At 44.1% G+C, this 21,767-nt stretch overlaps 1 protein-coding gene across 3 annotated transcripts in view; it reads left to right on the top strand.

Annotated features, from left to right (window-relative positions):
• Positions 1 to 21,527, top strand: part of CRTAP (cartilage associated protein) — a gene marked incomplete at its 5' end in the record, with an annotated part of 32,196 nt that extends 10,669 nt beyond the window's left edge. The window contains 5 exons of one of the 3 annotated variants that reach the window (XM_082849106.1): positions 2,241 to 2,412; positions 7,074 to 7,202; positions 13,434 to 13,579; positions 14,761 to 14,844; positions 21,289 to 21,527. In XM_082849106.1, coding sequence (XP_082705232.1) covers positions 2,241 to 2,412; positions 7,074 to 7,202; positions 13,434 to 13,579; positions 14,761 to 14,844; positions 21,289 to 21,342 — 585 coding nt within the window. In that variant the 3' untranslated portion in view covers positions 21,343 to 21,527. The remainder of the gene's footprint in view (positions 1 to 2,240; positions 2,413 to 7,073; positions 7,203 to 13,433; positions 13,580 to 14,760; positions 14,845 to 21,288) is intronic. The other 2 variants (XM_082849108.1, XM_082849107.1) reach the window with 2 other exon arrangements.
• Positions 21,528 to 21,767: the final 240 nt, after the last annotated feature.

Genomic DNA, 21,767 nt, shown 5'->3' with positions numbered 1-21,767 from the left:
ATCCCCTCACTTTCAGTCTGTATGTGTCCTTAGGTCTGAAGTGGGTCTCTTATAGACAGCATATATATGGGTCTTGTTTTTGTATCCATTCAGCGAGCCTTTGTCTTTTTGATTGGAGCATTTAATCCAGTCACCTTTAAGGTAATTATCAATATGTATGTTCCTATTATCATTTTCTTAATTGTTTTGGGTTTGTTTTCATAGGGCCTTTTCTTCTCTTGTGTTTCCCACTTAGAGAAGTTCCTTTAGCATTTGTTGTAGAGCTGGTTTGGTGGTGCTGAATTCTCTTAGCTTTCGCTTGTCTGTAAAACTTCTGATTTCTCCAACGAATCTGAATGGGATCCTTGCTGGGTAGAGTAATCTTGGTTGTAGGTTCTTCCCTTTCATCACTTTAAATATATCGTGTCACTCCCTTCTGGCTTGTAGAGTTTCTGCTGAGAAATCAGCTGTTAACCTTATGGAAGTTTCCTTGAATGTTATTTGTCATTTTCACTTGCTACCTTTAATAATTTTTCTTTGTCAGTTTTGTTGCTATGTGTCTTGGTGTGTTTCTCCCTGGGTTTATCCTGCCTGGGACTCTCTGTGCTTCCTGGACTTGGGTGGCTATTTCCTTTCCCATGTTAGGGAAGTTTTCGACTATAATCTCTTCAAACTTTTTCTCAGGTCCTTTCTCTCTCTCTTCTCCTTCTGGGATCCCTATAATGTGAATGTTGGTGCGTTTAATGTTGTCCCAGAGGTCTCTTAGGCTGTCTTCATTTCTTTTCATTCTTTTTTCTTTATTCTGTTCCGCAGCAGTGAATTCCACCATTCTGTCTTCCAGGTCACTTATCCATTCTTCTGCCTCAGTTATTCTGCTATGGATTCCTTCTGGTGTATTTTTCATTTCAGTTATTGTATTGTTCATCTCTGTTTGTTTGTTCTTTAATTCTTCTAGGTTTTTGTTAAACATTTATGACATCTTGATCTTTGTCTCCATTCTTTTTCCGAGGTCCTGGGTCATCTTCACTATTATTATTCTGAATTCTTTTTCTGGAATGTTGCCTATCTCCACTTCATTTAATTGTTTTTCTGAGGTTTTATCTTGTTCCTTCATCTGGTCCATAGCCCTCTGCCTTTTCATTTTGTCTATCTTTCTGTGAATGTGGTTTTCGCTCTGCAGGCTGCAGGATTGTAGTTCTTGCTTCTGCTGTCTGCCCTCTGGTGGATTGTGCCTGCTAGTTTTTGAATTAAATAAAATAAGTGTACCACTGTGAACAGGGTAGAAAAGTCTAGACATAGGTAAGTTACTGATTGGTTTCCTATTTATAATTAAGAGTGAGCATGGTTTCTCCGGAGCTAATGAGAGTAGAGCTTGATGATGGTCTGATTCCTTTCAGGAGGACAGATCTCTCTCCCTTCATGTCTGGACCTTCCTTGGCTTCTCTCTGCTTTCCAGAGCCTGCTTTTGGTTTGTTTGTTTGTTTGTTTGTTTGTTTTTAATTGAAGTATAGTGGATTTACAGTGTTTCAGGTGTATAGCAGAGTGATTCAATTACGCATAGAATATATATATGTGTATTATTTTTCAGATTCTTTTCTATTATAGTTATTACAAGCTATTGAATATAGTTCCCTGTGCTATGCAGTAGGTCCTTGTTGTTTACCTATTTTATATATAGTAGTGTGTATCTGTTAATCCCAAATTCCCAGTTTATCCCTCCCCTACCGCTTTCCCCTTTGATAACCATAAGTTTGTTTTCCTACTTTGTGAGCCTATTTCTGGTTTGTATACAAGTTCATTTGCATCATTTTTTAGATTCCACATATAAGTGATATCATATGGTATTTGTCTTTCTCTGTCTGGCTTACTTCACTTAGTATGATAATCTCTAGGTCCATCTATGTTGCTGCAAATGGCATTATTTCACTCTTTTTATGGCTGAGTAATATTCCATCTTCTTTATCCATGCAACCTGTTGACGGACACTTAGGTTGCTTCCATGTCTTGGCTATTGTAAATAGTGCTGCTATGAACATAGGGATGCATGTATCTTTTTGAATTTAGAGTTTTCTCTGGATATAGGCCCAGGAGTGGGGTTGCTGGGTCATATGGTAGCTCTAGTTTTAGTTTTTTGAGGAACGTCATTATGGTTCTCCATAGTGGCTGTACAAATTTACATTCCCACCAACAGTGTAGGAGGATTCCCTTTTCTCCACATCCTCTCCATCATTTATTATTTGTAGACTTTCTGATGATTCCAGAGCCTGTTCATCCGAGCCGTGCGGGGGTACAATGGTGAGAACTGGAGGACGTGCATCACGGACATGGAGCTGGCTCTTCCTGACTTCTTCAAGGCCTTTTATGAGTGTCTTGCTGCCTGCGAGGGCTCCCGGGAGATCAAGGACTTCAAGGATTTCTATCTTTCCATAGCAGGTTAGTAGTGGGTTCTGTCCTCGACATAAATGGCATAGCTGCCCCTGTGGGTTCTACATGCCTTCTAGGTACTTGAGTGGCCTCTGAGGAACTTTTGAGCTTAAATAAGAAAGGGTAACTCGGGTGGCTGACACATGTACGGATCAGCCTCTGATTTGGCGGGAGCTTCTGGAGAAACAGTGAGTATGGTGTCTAGATACAGGCCAGCAGAGAAGGTCTGCCTAATCAGCCCTACTTGATTACAGATTCTCACAGGCTTTTGGAAAAATAAAACTGGGCCCCAAAGCAACTCATGCCTCACCTTAGGGAGATAACTTTGATTATGGCAGTTTTTCAGCACACATCAAGGTGAAATGAAGAGTATAATGAACTTCTAATTAGTCATCACTAAGATAACTTTTGGGAAAAAAATTTTCTGACTATAAAATAATTCATGCTTATTATAGGAAGTCTAGAAAACACAGGAAAGAATGAAGAAAATTGAGGACTTCCCTGGCAGTCCAGTGGTTAAGACTCTGTGCTTCCACTGCAGGGGTGGTGGGTTCGATCCCTGGTCGGGGAACTAAGATTCCCACATGCTTCACGGTGCAGCCAAAAAAAAAAAAAAAAAAGAAAGAAAGAAAAACAATTGAAAACACATAAATAGCTCTAGGGTTTCTCCTTAACCAGTAGTGGGCAGCAGTGCTCCAGAGAATGGGAAATGGCCAAGAGATGTCCCTAAGTGGTTTGGGAACACGGATGCTCAAACTGCACCTTGCAGGAAGGGGACCCAGGTCAGATAGGTCTGAGATTGGCCTGAGCACCGTCTGCCTCTTGGAGTCTCTGTGCCCTGTGATGGTTAATGGCTCTCAGAAACCCTGGGGTAGGAAGCTCTTTTACAGTTATTGAATCCAGGATGGTTTTTGTTTTTGTTTTTTATTTATTAATTTATTTTTGGCTGTGTTGGGTCTTCGTTTCTGTGCGAGGGCTTTCTCCAGTTGCAGCGAGCGGGGGCCGCTCTTCATCGTGGTGTGCGGGCCTCTCACTATTGCGGCCTCTCTTGTTGTGGAGCACAGGCTCCAGACGCGCAGGCTCAGTAGTTGTGGCTCACGGGGCTAGTGGCTCTGCAGCATGTGGGATCTTCCCAGACCAGTGCTCCAACCCGTGTCCCCTGCATTGGCAGGCAGATTGTCAACCACTGCACCACCAGGGAAGCCCTGTTTTTGTTTCTGAATCACTGTTTTGCTCATGGATCTCTTTTTCCACAGAGTACCTTTATTTTTCTTAACAAAACCTTTTTATTGTGGAAAATTTCAAACATATACAAAGAATAGAAGAGTGTAAAGAAACCCCATGTCACCATGATGCAGCTTCACTATGGTCAACTCAGGGTCACCTGGGTGTCATCTAATTCCCACCCACTTACCTCTTATATTATTATTATTACTTTAAAATATATTTATTTATTTATTTGGCTGTGCCAGGTCTTAGTTGTGGCATGTGGGATCTTCGCTGCAGCATGCAGGATTTAGTTCCCTGACTAGGGATCGAATCTGGGGCACCTGCATCAGGAGCTCGGAGTCTTAACCACTGGACCACCAGGGAAATCCCTCATGTTATTTTGAAGCAAATCCCAGATGTTGTCATCACTTCATTTGTAATGTTTCAGTAGGTACCTCTAAAAGATAAGAACTCGTTTTTTTCAACCACTGAACCATCACACCTAAAAGAATTTTAACAACAGTTCCTTGATCTCATCATCAAATATCCAGTGTCCCAGTCATCTCAGAAATGTCATACATGTGTGTTCCTTAAATTTACAATTTGTTGGGTTTTTGTGTGTTTTCTTTTCTTTTTTTTTTTCTTTTTGGCCCCACTGTGCGACTTGTGGGACCTTAGTTACCCGACCAGGGATTGAACCCGGGTCCCCAGCAGTGAAAGTATGGAGTCCTAACCACTGCCAGGGAATTCCCAATTTATTGGTTTGAATCATGTTCAAAATAAGTTCCACGCATTGCATTTGGTTATCTTCTTAAGTTTTTATTTTGAACAAAACTTTACTATTTTAACCGTGTGTAAGTGTACAGTTCGTTGGCAGTAAGGATATTCACATTGTTGTGCAGCCCTCACCACCATCCATCTCCAGAACTTTTTCATCTTCCCAAACTGAAACTCTGTACCCATTAAGCACTAACTCTCCATCTTCCTCCTTCCCAGTCCCTAGCAACCACCATTCTTCTTTCTGTGTCTATGAATTTGATTACTCTGGGTACCTCACATAAGCAGAATCATACAGGATTAGTCCTCTTATGACTGGCCTATTTCACTTAGCATAACGTCCTCAAGGTTCATCCATATTCTAGCAAATTGGTTATCTTTTATTTTTTTAATTTTTAAAAAATTATTTATTTATTTATTTTTGGCTGTGTTGGGTCTTCGTTGCTTCGTGTGGGCTTTCTCTAGTTGCAGCGAGCAGGGGCTACTCTTCGTTGTGGCACGCGGGCTTCTCTCTAGTTGTGGCGTGAGGGTTTTCCCTCTCTAGTTGTGGCACCCGGGCTCTAGAGCATCTAGTTGCAGCACACGGGCTCTCTTGTTGAGGTGCACGAGCTCAGTAGCTGTGGCTCACGGGCTTAGTTGCCCCGCAGCACGCGGGATCTTACTTCCCCGACCAGGGATCAAACCTGCGTCCCCTGCATCGGAAGGCGGATTTTTTACCATTGGACCACCAGGGAAGTGGTGACACTAAGTTTTAAACATTTGGTTGAGGTGCTTTCCAGTTTCTCCACAATATAATTACTGTTTTTCCTTTTTAAATTAATAATTTGTGGACAGGTGCTTTGAGACTAGGACAACTTGCTGTCCATCAGACTCTGCCCCCCTCCCCACCCTACCCCCACTGATTTAGCACACTTGAGAATTCTTGCCTGAAGCATTTTTTTCTATAAAGGTTGTGTGAATATAAAACTACTTTCCCTAGGGATTTCCCTGGTGGTCCGGTGGTTAAGACTTCGCATTTTCACTGCACTGGGCAGGGGTTTGATCCCTGATTGGGGAACTAAGATCCCACATGCTGTGCAATGCGGGCAAAAAAAAAAAAAAGAAAAAGAAAAAGAAAAAAAAAACTACTTTCCCTTTATTTATTTATTTATTTATTTATTTATTTTGCGGTACACGGGCCTCTCACTGTTGTGGCCTCTCCTGTTGCGGAGCATAGGCTCCGGACGCGCAGGCTCAGCGGCCATGGCTTACGGGCCCAGCCGCTCTGCGGCATGTGGGATCTTCCCGGACCGGCACCGTGTCCCCTGTATCGACAGGCGGACTCTCAACCACTGCGCCACCAGGGAAGCCCAACTTTCCCTTTATTTTTGTGTCTGCTTCTTTCATACAGAATAGGTACCATACGTTAAACACTATTCTATGTTATGCTTTTTCCACTTAACAATATATCCTAACTAGTGTGTAGAGATTGTGTCATTCTTTTTATTACTGCCAAGTGCTCCACTGAGGGTTGGGGGAGTGATGTACTCCAGTTTATTCAACTATCTGATAGCTATTTGGGCTGTTCCAATCTTTTGCTATTACATCTAATACTGCAATGGGGAATTTTAGTGGGTTGTTGTTGTTTGCTAAGTATGGAAGTGTGTTTGCAAAGTCAACATCAGTGGGATTGATAGTTCAGAGTAAAGGTTTACATAAATTATTTGGTATTTTAAGGTACCATTTTGCATTCCTACCAGTAACGTAGGAGAGTGCCTGTTCCTACAGTCTTGCTGGCAAAATGTGTATCATCATGCTGGAGTCTTTTGCTTCTGGCTGAATGAAAGGAGAAAAGGGAGGGGCCAAGGGGCACCTGGAAGGTTGTTAGGGACCAGCCCCAGAAGTAGTATTCATCAGTTGTTACTGTCCACATTTCATGGCTCACTTAGTCACATGGCCCCAACCTAACTGCAAAGGAGGCTGGGAAATGTAGTCTTTGACATCTTTCTATGTGACTGTATTTAGGTATTTTTTAAATTTTATTTTATTTTATTTATTTATTTGGCTGCACCAGGTCTTAGTTGCGGCACTTGGGATCTTTAGTTGTGGCATGAGAACTCTTAGTTACGGCATGCATATGGGATCTAGTTCCCTGACAAGGGATCGAACCTGTGTTCCCTGCAGTGGAAGCGCAGAGTCCTAACCACTGGACCGCCAGGGAATCACCGAGAATATGTGTATTTTAATCTTTGATAAATTTTACCAAATTGTACTCCAAAACATTTGTTCCTATTTTGCTCCTACCAACAGAACATGAGAGCATGAGTCTCACTATTCTCTTCCTATCACTGGACATCATCAAATTTTAAACATTTTGCCAATGTAATAGCTTACATTATTTTAGGTAGAATTGTATTTCTTAATTTCAAATGTGGTTAAGATCTTTTCACAGTGTTTATTAGCCCTTTTTATAATTTCTATTAACATCCTTTTGGCTATTTTTATAGTGGACATTCGTCTTTTTCTTATTGATTTAGGAAACTTTGTGCGTGAAAGATTTTAGCCCTTTATCATAAGTGTTGTGAATATTTTACTTTTATCATTTTCTCATTTATCATTTTTACCTTGACCTTTGGAGCAGTGGGGCAGAAGCGGCATTAAGAAAATAATGGATACACTGCCTGAAAATTTGTGTGTTCTTTCAGATCATTATGTGGAAGTTCTGGAATGCAAAATACAGTGTGAAGAGAACCTCACCCCAGTCATAGGAGGATATCCAGTCGAGAAATTTGTGGCTACCATGTACCATTATTTGCAGTTTGCTTATTATAAATGTAAGTAATCATCTTCTAGGAGATTTGAGCAAGGTACTAAGACTTAGCTTCCACATCTGCAGAGAGTACTAACCTCCTAAGATTGTTGTGAGGATTAAATGGGTTGATAGACGTGGAATGCTTAGGAAATTCACACACTGGCACATGGCAAACTCTATATAACCGTTTTTTTGGTTGTTGTTGTTTTGGCCACTCTGCGTGGCATGCGTGATCTTAGTTCCCCGACCAGGGATCAAATCCATGCCCCCTTGCAGTGGAGGCGCAGAGTACTAACCAATGGACCGCCAGGCAAGTCCCTTTTTTCTTTTCTTTTTTTAAAAAATATCATTATTTCCCTTCTTCCACATCATTGGCTTTACTTTTCAGACTCTTAGAAGGTCATTGCAGTTGGTCCTGCCTTGGCCTGAAATTGGAGCTTATCAATCAGAACCTTCCAAGTGGACAAAGGGGACACATGGGAGAAAGAAAGGAACTTGGAGTTCAGACTTCAGAGCCTGAATTTCCTGGCTTTCCCCCCTCTCTCTGTAGCCAAGATTGCTGGGTGCCACTCGCGTGAGCAGCGTGTACCTTGGCAGTTCGGTGACAAGCACGGGAAGTCACTAGGGTCATTTGCAGCAGCGACAACTCTACCCTCCTGATGAAATGTCTGGGTCTGCTGGCAGGTGTCTGGCTAGCTTCCCCCAGGCTGCCCTTCAAACTCAGGGGCGGCTGGTCTTGGGGACTCAGGGATGTCCTGGAGGAGTTCCAGGTGACCTTGTCTTCCACAGCCCCCCTTCCCCACTGTGTCCATCCTGTTCTTTGTTGGGTTCCCTCTGCCTCAGCAGCCACCTAACCTGCCTACCTTTTAATCCCATCTCATCTCCTCTCCAGGACACACTGAAAGCCTTGCCTGCTGAAGGTTAAAAAAGGGAAAAAAAGAAAAGAAAAATATTTTCCTTCTCTCCCTCTCTCTCTCTTTTTAGTTTTTAAATGAAAAATATTTAAACTTTTGCCGTTAATCAAGATGGCTTCTTTGTTCCTGTAAAGTCTCAGATACTGACATTTATACCATGTTTTTCTGAGGAAGGTAACTGGCCTCTCTCAGCAGTGAACCTGATCTTAGAGCGGCCTGACCCTCATCTAAGGATGCAATGAAAGGTACTGAAATGTCCCTTGGTTGGGACATTTCTGAGATCAAGAGGAGGTCGAGGTGTGTTTTTAACAGGTGTCCTTCCCAGAAGTCCCCTTTCATGGAGGGAAGGATGAGATTTTATTTGCTACTGTCACCCCAGCGTGAGCTGTCTGGTAAAGGATTATTTAGCATAGAGGACGAGCGTCTAGTTTTATATAATGTGTGAACATGCTTTCCTATGAGGCAGCACTGAGCTCACAGCATGATGCCAGCAAATATTTATTGACCACATTCTGGTGTGGAGGGGACAGTTTTCCACTAGGCAGTGTCTTTGCTTATGAAGAGCCCTCTTTTCTAATATAAATAGCTGATTTAATGTAAGTGCTTTTTTTCAAAAAGGCTTATAAGAGAAGCTTATTGCAGTGAACCAAACATCTCAGAGATGTACAGAGAAACATCAAAAGCAAACAACCCGGGCTTCCCTGGTGGCGCAGTGATTGGGAGTCCGCCTGCTGATGCAGGGGACGCGGGTTCGTGCCCCAGTCCGGGAGGATCCCGCGTGCCGCGGAGTGGCTGGGCCCCTGGGCCGTGGACGCTGGGCCTGTGCGTCCGGAGCCTGTGCTCCGTGGCGGAAGAGGCCGCGGCGGTGAGAGGCCCGCGTACCGCAAAAAAAAAGCAAACAGCCCATCTCCATCCCCCTCCCTGCTCTCCCCCAACCCCAGTGTTAACTGTTGGCTTATGTTCAGCCACACTTGGAAGGACCCTTTTTAATGAGAATTGTGAAAAAATTATGTACATGTTTTATTTAACTTCTGGAAATTTCAAAACATATATTGGGGGCTTCCCTGGTGGCACCGTGGTTAAGAATCTGCCTGCCAATGCAGGGGACATGGGTTCAAGCCCTGGTCTGGGAAGATCCCCGGAGCAACTAAGCCTGGGCACCACAACTACTGAGCCTGCGCTCTAGAGCCCGCGAGCCACGACTACAGAACCCGCGTGCCACAACTACTGAAGCCCATGTGCCTAGAGCCCATGCTCTGCAACAAGAGAAGCCACTGCAATGATAATCCTGCGCACCTCAACGAAAAGTAGCCCCCGGTTGACCGCAAGTAGAAAAAGCGTGTGTGCAGCAGCGAAGATCCAACACAGCCAAAAAAAAAAAAAAGAAAAAGAAAAAAGAAAAACCAAGGTAATTAATAAAAACAACAACATATGTTGGAGAGGTTGGTATAATGATCTCTAGGGTGCCCATCTCCCAGTTTCAAGTTTTATCAACACATTGCTGCTCTTGGATTCAGTTTACAGATGTTCTGTTGGAAGAAAATATAGCCCGTGTTTTTCTTTCATTTTCATGAGAAGCTGTGCTGACACTTCACTAAACTACCCCGTGAACGGACATTGAAACATGGATCTTCCAGCCACTAAGTAGGCTTGGTTCAGTGGGAACACGCGAGGACACTGGAGTTTAGAGGTGTTCCGGACACTTCCAGGCCCTGGAAGCTCACTGGTCAATCCTCTGAAATCCTGACTAACTCTAAAAACCAACCACAATATCAGAAAATGTGGCAAAGACATAATGGATAAAACACCAAAACTTTCAGCTTTTCTTGCTGCTCCCCAAGAAATCTTTGCTTTCTGGATTACAGGTAAATAGTGTGAGTAAAATTTACATCTTGAAATTGGCCTCTTGAATCCTCTTGGCCCTGTTTTGAATTCTTTTTCAATCACCTACTCCAGGACGTTTCTTGAGGACAGGTGTCATTTCCAACCCCACAGGCCTTGTGACTAGGAAGTGCCCATCAGCAGTGGTTTTAAAGTTGTTGTTATGGGAAACGGCCACAAGGCGGCAGCATTTCTTCATGCCTAACTTGGATACTTGGGTAACCGGAACCTTAGGAAAATCATGTTCCTGGGTTGTCAAGGAGGGTGTAACGTGCCAGAAGAAAGGCCCAAGGGCTTGTGTCTCGTTCCTTCTTCCCCCTTACCCTTCACCCCACAGAGAAATCGCAGCCCCAGCAAAACCGCTGCACTGAGGGCGCTGTCGTCCCTGGGTGGGGCGATTCTAAGGAAGGAGGATGGAGGTGGGAACCCCACCACCAGGAGACGTGGAGACCAGGTGACTTTTCAGAGCTTCTCCAGACCAGAGGTCCACCCTTTCTTGGGTGCCCTAGGCTTGGCTTAGCTTTGGAAGGGCCCACCTGGATCTGGGGATGGCAGTCTCATCCAGAGGGGACCCGGCACTACAGGTCCAAGGGGGGCTCGTTTGATGGCATATCCTCCCCAGCTCCCTCAGCCCCACGAGAGTGCAGCCTTGGGACCCAAGCCTCCTTAGGCTTCAGGGATGTGACCCCAGCCCCAGTTACCAAGCCCTGAGGGAAATACGGCAGGTACTACTTTTTTTTAATTGAATTTTTCTTTTATATGGACTATTGTTGATTTACAATGTTGTGTTTGTTTTAGGTGTACAGCAGCTTGATTCAGTTATACAAACATATAGAGCTATTCTTTTTTGGATCTTTTTCCCATATAGGTTATTACAGAGTGTTAAGTAGAGTTCCCCGTGCTACACAGTAGGTCCTTCTTGATTATCTATTTTATATACATGAGGGTGTATCTGTTCATCACAACTTTCTAATTCATGTCTACCCCCCCTAATTTCCCCTTTGGGAATCATAAGTTTGTTTTCTAAGTCTGTGAGTGTCTTTCTGTTTTATAAATTAGTTCATTTGTATCAATTCTTAGATTCCAACTGTAAGTGATATCATATGATATTTGTCTTTTTCAGTCTGACTTACTTCACTTGGTATGATCATCTCTAGGTCCATCCATGTTGCTGCCAACGGCATCATTTCATTCTTTTTTATGGCTGAGTAATATTCCATTGTATAAACATACCACATCTTCCTTTTCCGTTTGTCTGTTGATGGACATTGCGGTGGCTTCCATGTCTTGGCTGTTGTAAATAGTGGTGCAGTGAACGTTGGGGTTCCTGGATCTTTTCGAATTCTGGTTTTCTCCAGATATACACCCAGGAGTGGGATGGCCGGATCATATGCTAGCTCTGTTTTTAGTTTTTTTTTGCAGTACGTGGGCCTCTTGCTGTTGTGGCCTCTCCCGCTGCGGAGCACAGGCTCCGGACGCGCAGGCTCAGCGGCCATGGCTCACGGGCCCAGCCACTCCGCGACATGTGGGATCCTCCCGGACCGGGGCACGAACCCGTGTCCCCTGCATCGGCAGGCGGACTCCCAACCACTGCGCCACCAGGGAAGCCCTGTTTTTAGTTTTTTAAGGAACCTCCACACCGTTCACTGTAGTGGCTGTTCCCAATTTATATTCCCACCAACAGCATAGGAGGGTTCCCTTTTCTCCATGCCGTCTCCACATTTATTGTTTGTAGATGTTTCGATGATAGCCATTCTGAATGGTGTGAGGTGATAACCTCGTTGTAGTTCTGATTTGCATTTCTCTAGTAATGATGTGGATCATCTTTTTAAAAAATATTTATTTATTTATTTTATTTTTGGCTGTGTTAGATCTTAGTTGCAGCATGCGGGCTCTTTGTTGAGGTGTGTGGGCTTCTCCCTAGTTGTGGCAGTGTGGGCTCCAGAGTGTGTGGGCTCTGTAGTTGTGGCCCGCGGCATGTGGGATCTTAGTTCCCCGACCGGGGATTGAACCTGCGTCCCCTTAATTGGAAGGCAGATTCTTTTTTTTAAAATAAATTTATTTATTTATTTTAAATTTTTGTCTGCGTTGGGTCTTCGTTGCTGCGCATGGGCTTTCTCTACTTGTGGCGAGCGGGGGCTACTCTTCGTTGTGGTGTGCGGGCTTCTCATTGCAGTGGCTTCTCTTGTTGCAGAGCATGGGCTCTAGGCACGCGGGCTTCAGCAGTTGTGGCTCGGGGGCTGTAGAGTGCAGGCTCGGTGGTTGTGGCACATGGGCTTAGTTGCTCTGCAGCATGTGGGATCTTCCCAGACCAGGGCTCGAACCCGTGTCCCCTGCATTGGCAGGCAGATTCTTAACCACTGCACCACCAGGGAAGTCCTGGAAGGTGGATTCTTAACCACTGGACCAACAGGGAAGTCCCAGCGATGTGGAGCATCTTTTCCAGTGCTTCTTTTTTATTTTTAAAAACAGTGTGAGTGAAATTTACCTCTTGAAATTGGTTTCTTGAAAGTCGGCCTTGTTTTGAAATCTTTTTCAATCACCCCAGGACATTTCTTGAGGACGGGTGTCATTTCCAACCCCACAGGCCTTGTGACTCGGAAGTGCCCATACACAGCGGTTTTAAAGTTGTTGTTATGGGAAACTGCCACAAGGCGGCAGCATTTCTTCATGCCCAACTTGGATACTCGGGCAGTCAGAGCCTTAGGAAAGTCGTGTTCCTGGGTTGTCAAGGAGAGCGGAGTGTGCCAGAAGAAAGGCCCATGGGCTTGTGTCTCGTTCCTTCTTCCCCCTTACCCTTCACCCCACGGAGGAATCGCAGCCCCAGCAAAACCGCTGCACTGAGGGCGCTGTCATCCCTGGGTGGGGCGATTCGAAGGAAGGAGGATGGAGGTGGGAACCTCCCCACCAGGAGACGTGGAGACCAGGTGACTTTTCAAAACTCTTCCAGCCCAGAGGGTGGACCCTTTTTTGGGTGAACTAGGCTTGGTTTAGCATTTGAAGGGCCTGCCTGGATCTGGGTTTTTGATGATGGGTCCCATCCAGAGGGGACCAGGCACTGCAGGTCCAAGGAGGGCTCATTTGCTGGTACATTCTCCCCAGCTCCCTCAGCTTCAGGACAGTCCAGCCTTGGGACCCAAGCCTGCTTAGGTTCCAGGGCTGTGACACCAGCCCAGGTCTCCAAGGCCTGAGGAGAATATAGTAGGCTTTTCTGCATAGGTCTACTGCCTAAAGAGGAACTTCTTCTGTTTTCCAAACTGGCCTCCACGTTCCCATGGATACCCTATCTGTGACCTTTTCACCCTGGGAAGATTTCTTTTGTCTTTGCAGGTATTCCGAAGGAGGGTCTGTGGAGAAGGGGCTTGTTGGTGATCTTTCTCTTTTTGAAGGTGTTATTCAATGGAGGGTGGGTCGGGAGAGGTTGGCTGATTTCCTGTTTTTGTTTCCTTTGCCTTCAGTGAACGACTTGAAGAACGCAGCCCCCTGTGCAGTCAGCTACCTGCTCTTTGACCAGGACGATAAGGTCATGCAGCAGAACCTGGTGTATTATCAGTACCACAGGGACAAGTGGGGGCTCTTGGAGGAGCATTTCCAGCCCAGACCAGTACGTGCCAGTGCACCAGGCATCACGTTTCCTGTTCTCTTCTTCTTCCCACTTTCAGGAAGCAGCTTTGCATCTAAGAGACGGGTTATTTCAGAAATGAAGGGAAACTCAGTTTTTTTTGTAGCTTTTTTATCTTTTAACATTTTACATCTTTGTTCTCATTTCTAAATCAGTAAGCACTCTACAAATTTTAAACATTACAGAAATGATTCACTTAGGAATTGAGACTGCTTCTTTTTTTTTTTTTTTTTTTTTTTGCGGTACGCGTGCCTCTCACTGCTGTGGCCTCTCCGCTGCGGAGCACAGGCTCCGGATGCGCAGGCTCAGCGGCCATGGCTCACGGGCCCAGCCGCTCCGCGGCATGTGGGATCTTCCCGGACCGGGGCACGAACCCGTGTCCCCTGCATCGGCAGGCGGACTCTCAACCACTGCGCCACCAGGGAAGCCCGAGACTGCTTCTTAATCCCATATTGTCTCTTTCTCATCCTGCCCTATAGCTATGCATTTACTGTATATGCAGCATGTAACTATTAAGTTTTACAAAAATGGGATCTTACCTACTGTTTGGCAACTTGCTTTGTCTTTCTAACAATTTCATCATGAACACTTCCCATGCCGCACCCATACCACCTACTTTTTTTTTTTTTTTTAACAGCTCCATGGCAGGCTTGTTTATGGATGAATCATCATTTAATTCCCTTGATGGGTGCACTCAGCTTTGCATGTGTTCAGGGAAACCTGTGGATTATATATCACTTTCAGAAGATCTTTTCTAATTTGCCCTTAACTTGTATTTTCATTGAGATTTGTGCATGCTGTCCTGGTTTGCCATACATCCATCTTCCTTCAACTTCACTGTCCAGCCAACACACACTAACACACACACACACACACACACACACACACACACACACACACTTTCTCTTTCATTCACTCAGGATTGGCCACTCTTTTTTGCAAATTGAGATATAATTCATATACTGTCAAATTCATGCTTTCAAAGTGCACAATTCAGTGGTCTTATTATAGTCATAGAGCTGTGCGACCGTTACCACTATTTAATTTTAAACATTTTCATCACCCCCCAAAGAAAGCTCATACCCTTCCCCCGCCTGCCACCAGCCCAGTTCTCCCCTTAAAAGGTTGGTCATATAAACTGTTCTCTGTTTGTGTCTGAACAGGAAGCCGTTCAGTTCTTCAACGTGACGACACTCCAGAAAGAGCTGCATGACTTTGCTAAGGAAAACATAATGGATGATGATGAGGTAAGTTTTCCTGTTTAGCACACGTCTGGCTAAGAGAAAATATTACTCACAGCTTTGTTAAAAATCATTGGAAGGCCAAGTCGCCCCCGAAATGAGAAACAGAAGGGGCCTTGGGAAACAGAGTTTCTGTGGGCGTTTTTATGTGTCAGAGCACTGGCCTGGGCAAGAAGGGTTTTCTAGGAAACCCAGGCTGAAGCACCACGTTTCCTGACAGAGTACAGAGCCATCCTCCAGGAACCCATCACAGGAGCCGTCCGAGCGTCTTTTTTTTTTCTCTTTTCCTGCACCGTGTGGCATCAGGCATCATTTTTTAACATTATAAAAACACACTGAATTTTAGCACTCTGAAGACACTGGGAAGCCCACATCCCAATTTTTCTGTTCATTTGTTTGTTTTGTTTTCTGTAAATTAGGCATTTTATCCTTCTCTGGGGTTGCTTGAAATTCCTGATTAAGTCTTACTTAGCTGACTTCTTTATTGACGGCGGAGACTGCTGGTTATGGAGCTGTCATTCTGTGGTGGGGCAGCCTAGTCACAGAAGAGCCATCGTTAGGGGTAGCGTTTAGAGAGATGCGTTTGGAACAAATCATCAAACTCTTTCTAAGACAGCTGTGGACTTGCCAGCCATCGGGGCTGGGAGAGAGCTGCGGGTTTGTTCTCGCCTGACCCCTCACTTTACAGCTGAGGAGCTTGGACAGGAAGGTTCCGGGAGCTGCTAGGCCAGACCCGGGAGCCCTGAGCCTCCATGTCTGCTCTTTCCACTGCCCCAGTTTTCAGTGAAGCACCTGTAAATAAGACATCATTGTGGAATCTGTTTTCTGTGCATGAATTTGCATGAGATGGATCGACCACTAGCATGCATTTAGCTCCCCTGAGCCTCAGTACTTCGTCTGTAAAATGGGGCTAATAACATTGACCTCACAGGGTTGGAAGAATGAAATACCACTTTGCACATCGAAGTGCTTTACAGACTAGGAAGTGACCCATGTGCCATATGTCTTGGCTTGGGTTCTCTTGAAGCAGAGCCTGTGATATGACTACAAGGATGCTGACAAGGAAGGAATGCTGACCAGACACAAACAAGGTTGACCGCTATGGTTTGTAAAGTGGAGAAAAATATATTTATTTACTTATTTATTGGCTGCATGGCATGGCATGCGGGATCTTAGTTCCCTGACCAGGGATCGAACCCACGTCCCAGTCAGTGGAAGCATGGCGTCTTAACCACTGGACCGCCAGGGAATTCCTGAGAAAAAAGTATTTAGGAAAAACGGGACTGTAGAGTTCCTGATTATCTAGAGGCAAGCTACTATTGATATTTTGGTATTTATGTCTCCAGTTTTTTCTATATATTTCCAATATATATTCACTATAAACTTGACTGTAATTATATATCATGGCTTTTCCATTGTAACACTGTAGTTTGAGCAATTTCCCTGGTTATGTTTTTCTAGAACAGTTTGATTGCGATATTATTCACATATTGTACAATTCTCCTTTCTAAAGTATACAATTCAGTGGGTTGTTTTTAGTATATTCATAAAGTTATGCATTCAAATTTGAGAACATTTTCATCACCCAAATGAAAGCCCGGGGACTTTCCCGGCAGTCTGGTGGTTAGAACTCCATGCTCTCACTGCTGAGGGCCGGGGTTCCGTCCCTGGTCGGGGAACTAAGATCCTGCGAGCTGCACAGTGCAGCCAAAAAAAAAAAAAAAAACCAAATGAAAGCCCAAACCTATTAGTAGTCACTTTCCATTCCTTCCCCTCTGCCCACCCCGACCCTTTCCCCCAGCCCCTGGCAACCACTGACCTACTTTCTGTCTCTGGATTTACCTGTTCTGGATGTTTCATGTGAATGGAATCATGGTTTTTGGTCTTTGTGACTAGTTTCTTTCACTGAGCGTAATGTTTTCCAGGTTTAGCCATGTTGTAACGTGCATCACGTTACATGTAGAAAGTCCTTTTCATTGCTGAATAATATTCTACTGTATGGATATACCACCTGTTGTTTATTCCTTGGTTGATGGACATTTGGGTTGTTTCCACTTTTTGGCTACTTTGAATAATGATACTGTGGATGTTTGGGTACAAATTTTTGTTTGGGCAAAAATTTTCAATTCTCTTATACCTAGGAGTATATATTTAGGAGTAGAATTTCTGGGTCCTATTACTCTATATTTAACTTGTTAAAGAGCTGCCAGACTGTTTTCCAAACTGGCTGAATCATTTTACAGTCCCACCAGCAATGTATGAGAGTTCTAATCTGTTACATCTTCCTCAACACTTATAGTGTCTGTCTTTCTTTGTGTGTGTGTGCGTGTTTGTCTTTTTTATTATAGCCATCCTAGTGGGTGTGAAGTGGTACCTAATTATGGTTTTGACTTGCATTTCCCTATTGACTAATGGTGTTGAGCATCTTTTCACATGGCTATTAGCCATTTGTATATCTTCTTTGGAGAAATGTTGATTCTATTCAAGTCCTTTGCCCATTTTTAAATTGGGTTGCTTGTCTTTTCATTGTTGAGTTGTAAGAGTTCTTTATATATTATGGTTATAAGTCCCCTGTCAGATATATGAATTCTAAAAATTTTTCCCCCAATCTGTGCATTATCTTTTCACTTTGTTAACGGTGTCTTGAAGCTCAAAAGTTTTAAAATTTGATGAAATCCAACTTATCTATTTTTTCTTCTGTTGCTTGTGTTTTTGCTGTCATATCAAAGAAAATATTGTCTAATCCAAGATCACTAAAATTTACTGTTTTTTCTAAGGTTTTTATAGTGTTATACACTTACATTTAGGTCTACAATCTTTTTTTTTGTTAATTTAACATATGATGTAAGGTAGTGGTCCAATTTCATTCTTTTGTGTGTGGAAATACTTTTGTCCAGCATCATTCGTTGAAAAGACTTTCTTTCCCTATTCAGTTGTCTGGGTACCCTTATAAGAAATCAATTGACCTTAAATGTGAAGGTTTATCTCTGGACTCTCAATTCTATTCCATTGATTTAGATTTCTATCCTTATGCCAGTACTGCATTGTCTTGAATACTGTAGCTTTGTACTACATTTTGAGATAGGGAAGTGTGAGTCTTCCAACTTCTTTCTTCTTCTTCTAGATTGTTTTGGCTATTCTGGGCCCCTTGCCTTTCCATATGAAATATGGGATCAACTTGCCAAATTCTGCAAAAGGCAGCTGGGATTTTTATAGGAATTGTGCTGAATCTGAAGATTGACTGACATCTCAACAATATTAAATATTCCAATCCATGAATATGGGATACCTTTCTACTTATTTGGGTCTTCTTTAATTTCCTTCAATAATATTTTCCCAAGTTTTGTTATTCTTGGTGCTATTGGAAATGGAATTGTTTTTCTTATTTTGATTTTCTAGTTGTGCGTTGCTGGTGCATAGAGATACAGGTGATTTTTGTATGTTGATATTGTAATCTCGCAAACTTATTGAACTTGTTTATCAGTTCTAAACTTTTTTTTTGATGTGTATGGATTCCTAAGGAGTCTCTGTATACAAGATCATGTTATCTGTGAATAGACATGGTTTTATTTCTTTTCCAGTCTGGATGTCTTTTGTTTATTTTTCTGGCTAAAACCTCTAGTACAATGTTGAATAGAAATGGAGAGAGTGGAAATCCTTGTCTTGTTCCTAATCTTAGAAGGAAAGCCTTCCGTTTCAGCATTAAGTACATTCTTAGCTGTGGTAGGGCCCTTTATCAGGTTGAGGAAGTTCCTCTTCTATTCCTAGTTAGTTGAATGTTTTTTATCGTTTGACAAACGAGGAATTTTTTCAAATGTTTTGGTGTCGAATTTTGCCAAATGTTTTTTCTGCACCTGTTGAGATGATTTTGTGGTTTTTGTTAATCTTGTTAGTTAATGTTCATTATAAAGACAATTTTTTTTTTTTGCGGTACACGGGCCTCTCACTGCTGTGGCCTCTCCCGTTGCGGAGCGCAGGCTCCGGACGCGCAGGCTCAGCGGCCATGGCTCACAGGCCCAGCCGCTCCGCGGCATGTGGGATCTTCCCGGACCGGGGCACGAACCCGTGTCCCCTGCATTGGCAGGCACACTCTCAACCGCTGCGCCACCAGGGAAGCCCTAAAGACAATTTTTTAATGACTAATATTCCATGGTGTGGATTTTTTAAGTAAAGCTCTTTTTATACGCATTTCGGTTGCTTCCCACTTTTTGCTTTTATCAGTAACACAGCAGTTACTAAATCTTTTACCTCTTCTCTGATCATTTCCTTAGGATAAATTCCCAGAGGTGGAATTCCTGGCTATGAACCCTTTGAAGACTTTTAACACACAAGAACAATGCATTTAGAAAAAAAAATCATAAATATTAGAACAAGAAGAGACCCTTTATGAGATTCAGTAAAGCTGTCTCATGTCACAGATGAGGAAACAAACTCAAGAAAGGTAGAGTGACTTACTCAAAGTCACACGGCTGCTTAGTAATCATCTAGTGAATAGACCAGGCTTATTCCAGGCTTTAAAATTCCTAGGATTCTTAGACTTGGACCTGTCAAGATAACAGGACTCCACTGAAGTTCCCAGAGTAGTTAGGTTATTAATCAAAGCTTTAGAATTATAAAAGAATTTCTAAAGAATGAGCTATTTTTAAAATTATATATCAAATTATGGCAAGTAATAATTTGAAATAAACTGTAACAAACACAATAAAATTCTTAGTTAATCCTTAAAAATTTCCAAAGGACAAAATTCTACTTCGAAACAAAGTGTCCATATAGTCTCCTGATATTTGTGGTATTCTTCTTTATATCTTTCTGGGCTTGAAATATGTGTAAGAACTCCTGAGAGTTTGCACACTGGTTAAAAATTTTGCAGAGGCCCTGTTACAGTTTCAGAACGTTTATAAAGCAAGCTGAAATAGATGCTCTTGGGTAGGAAAGGAGGTGAGGGGCAGGGGAAGGAGCTACGCACGCATGTGGTCTCACCTGCAGTCAGGTTATCCTGATCCTGCGTGGAGCTCCGGGGCATGCATTGTATCACAGAGCTCCTTCTGCCTTTTGTCATCCCCTTTCTCAGTCCCTCACTAGTTGTTGGCAGCCCGGAGTGGGTGGTGTATAAGCTCCCTGGCAGGGCTGCTCATTTTGGCCAAGATCAGTCATGCAGAGAAGGGATAGGTATAAGCCATTAGCAACGACACTCCCAGCAGCTGGGGGATGGGTGCCTGGAAAATATCGATAGATCTGGGCGCGACACCAGTGACCTTATAGGAGGATGTGTTTCTTTCATCTCTATTGCCGGGGTCACTTAGTAGTGAGCTAAAAGCAAACAATACTATCATCCCCACCTCACAGTAGCCCCACAGCAGGAAACAGTAACCCTGGGAACAGATGTCATGGCCACATATATATAATCCTCTGCCATACCCTGTTTTCCTTTTGGGGTCCAGAAAGCAACTGAAGAATGTCGTTTATTCAAGCAGCGGTCTTCCACTCCCATCACTTGAGTTCCTAATTGCAGGCATGATGTGTAGAAGCATTTGTTAAAAATAATAAGATCCCTTTTGTGTCTCATGTACTTGATAGATTTTCTAACTATTCTCAAATGCTGAGAGATCTTATGACTCTCTCTGTGTTAAAATATCAAAAGGAGCGAATTGGCTCTTGGCCTGGGAGGGAGGCCTCCGTGAGGGGGGCCAGGCTTTAGCAGGGGGTGGTCACCATCGGTGGGGCTGCCTGTACTGACCTCAGGGGAAGGGGCTTGGCCTTCTTGGTGATTCACTCATTCTCTGCAGTAAAGGGAATGGGTGTCATCAGCTGGTGGGTCAGGTGTGTCATGGGAGTGGAATCAACGCAGAGAAGGAAATCAGAAAGTATGCTGGGCTGTTTCAGGTAGAGGCTTAAGGCTCATTGCAAAAGGAGGGAGCAGGTGGGCTCCTGTACTACCCAAGCATCTCTTGTTTGAGTGGCCTGATTGCTTCAGTTGCACCAGCAGTAACACGCCTACACGCAGTCAGCCATCCCCTAGCAGGTTTACTGAGACCTGTGTGTGCCAGTTTCTGCAGAAGAAGGTCCTGGTCCTTGAAAAGCTCATGGTCTAGTATCAAGGCGGAAAGGGAACGGACAGAAAGTCTTCCTGTGGGGTAACTGCTAATGGGAGGGGAGTAGGGCTGGGGGAGGGATGCACAGAAGAAGGGCACTAAACAGGGTCTTTCAGAAGGGGCTGGACTGCTCAGTTCACACAGGCCATCTGGGGGTCTTGGAGCACTAGACTCCAAGTTCACATGGTGTGGAAGCCAGGTCCCTCCCAGGGAGAAGTCAGATCCTTTGGGCTCGAGGGAAGAAAGGCTGCTCCAGCCTAGGGGTGGCTGGCAATTGCCTCTTGGAAACAGTCTCTGCTCACCAGCACTTTGAAGGTCAGGTACCTGCTTAACAGAGCTGTCTTATTGTCTCTTACAGGGAGAGGTTGTGGAGTATGTGGATGACCTCTTGGAGCTGGAGGAGACCAGATAGCCCCCAGCAGCCAGAGAGACCTCCTCTCGATGTTCAGGAAACACAGATTCTTTGTCTTCCTTTTCCTAATAGTACAAGTTGTTGATACCTCAGAGCCTTCTCTTTAACTCTGTGAAGTGAAAGGGAAGCCCCCATCTCTCACTACAGCTAACCAGGGCTGAGCCTGGTTTCCACGTGTCCACACCTGCCCCCCCTTCACACCTGCCCCCGCTCTTCACACCTGCCCCCCATCTTCACACCTGCCCCTTCACACCTGCATCCCCATCTTCACACCTGCCCCCTTCACACCTGCCCCCTTCACACCTGCCTCCCCATCTTCACATCTGCCCCCTTCACACCTGCCTCCACATCTTCACAGCTGCCCCCCATCTTCACACCTGCCCCCCTTCACACCTGCCTCCCCAGCTTCACACTTGCCCCCCCAC

The sequence above is a fragment of the Leucopleurus acutus genome (assembly GCF_964270905.1).
Source record: "Leucopleurus acutus genome assembly, chromosome: 10".
Classification (NCBI taxonomy): domain Eukaryota; kingdom Metazoa; phylum Chordata; class Mammalia; order Artiodactyla; family Delphinidae; genus Leucopleurus; species Leucopleurus acutus.
This window is presented reverse-complemented; position numbering and strand designations above follow the sequence as displayed.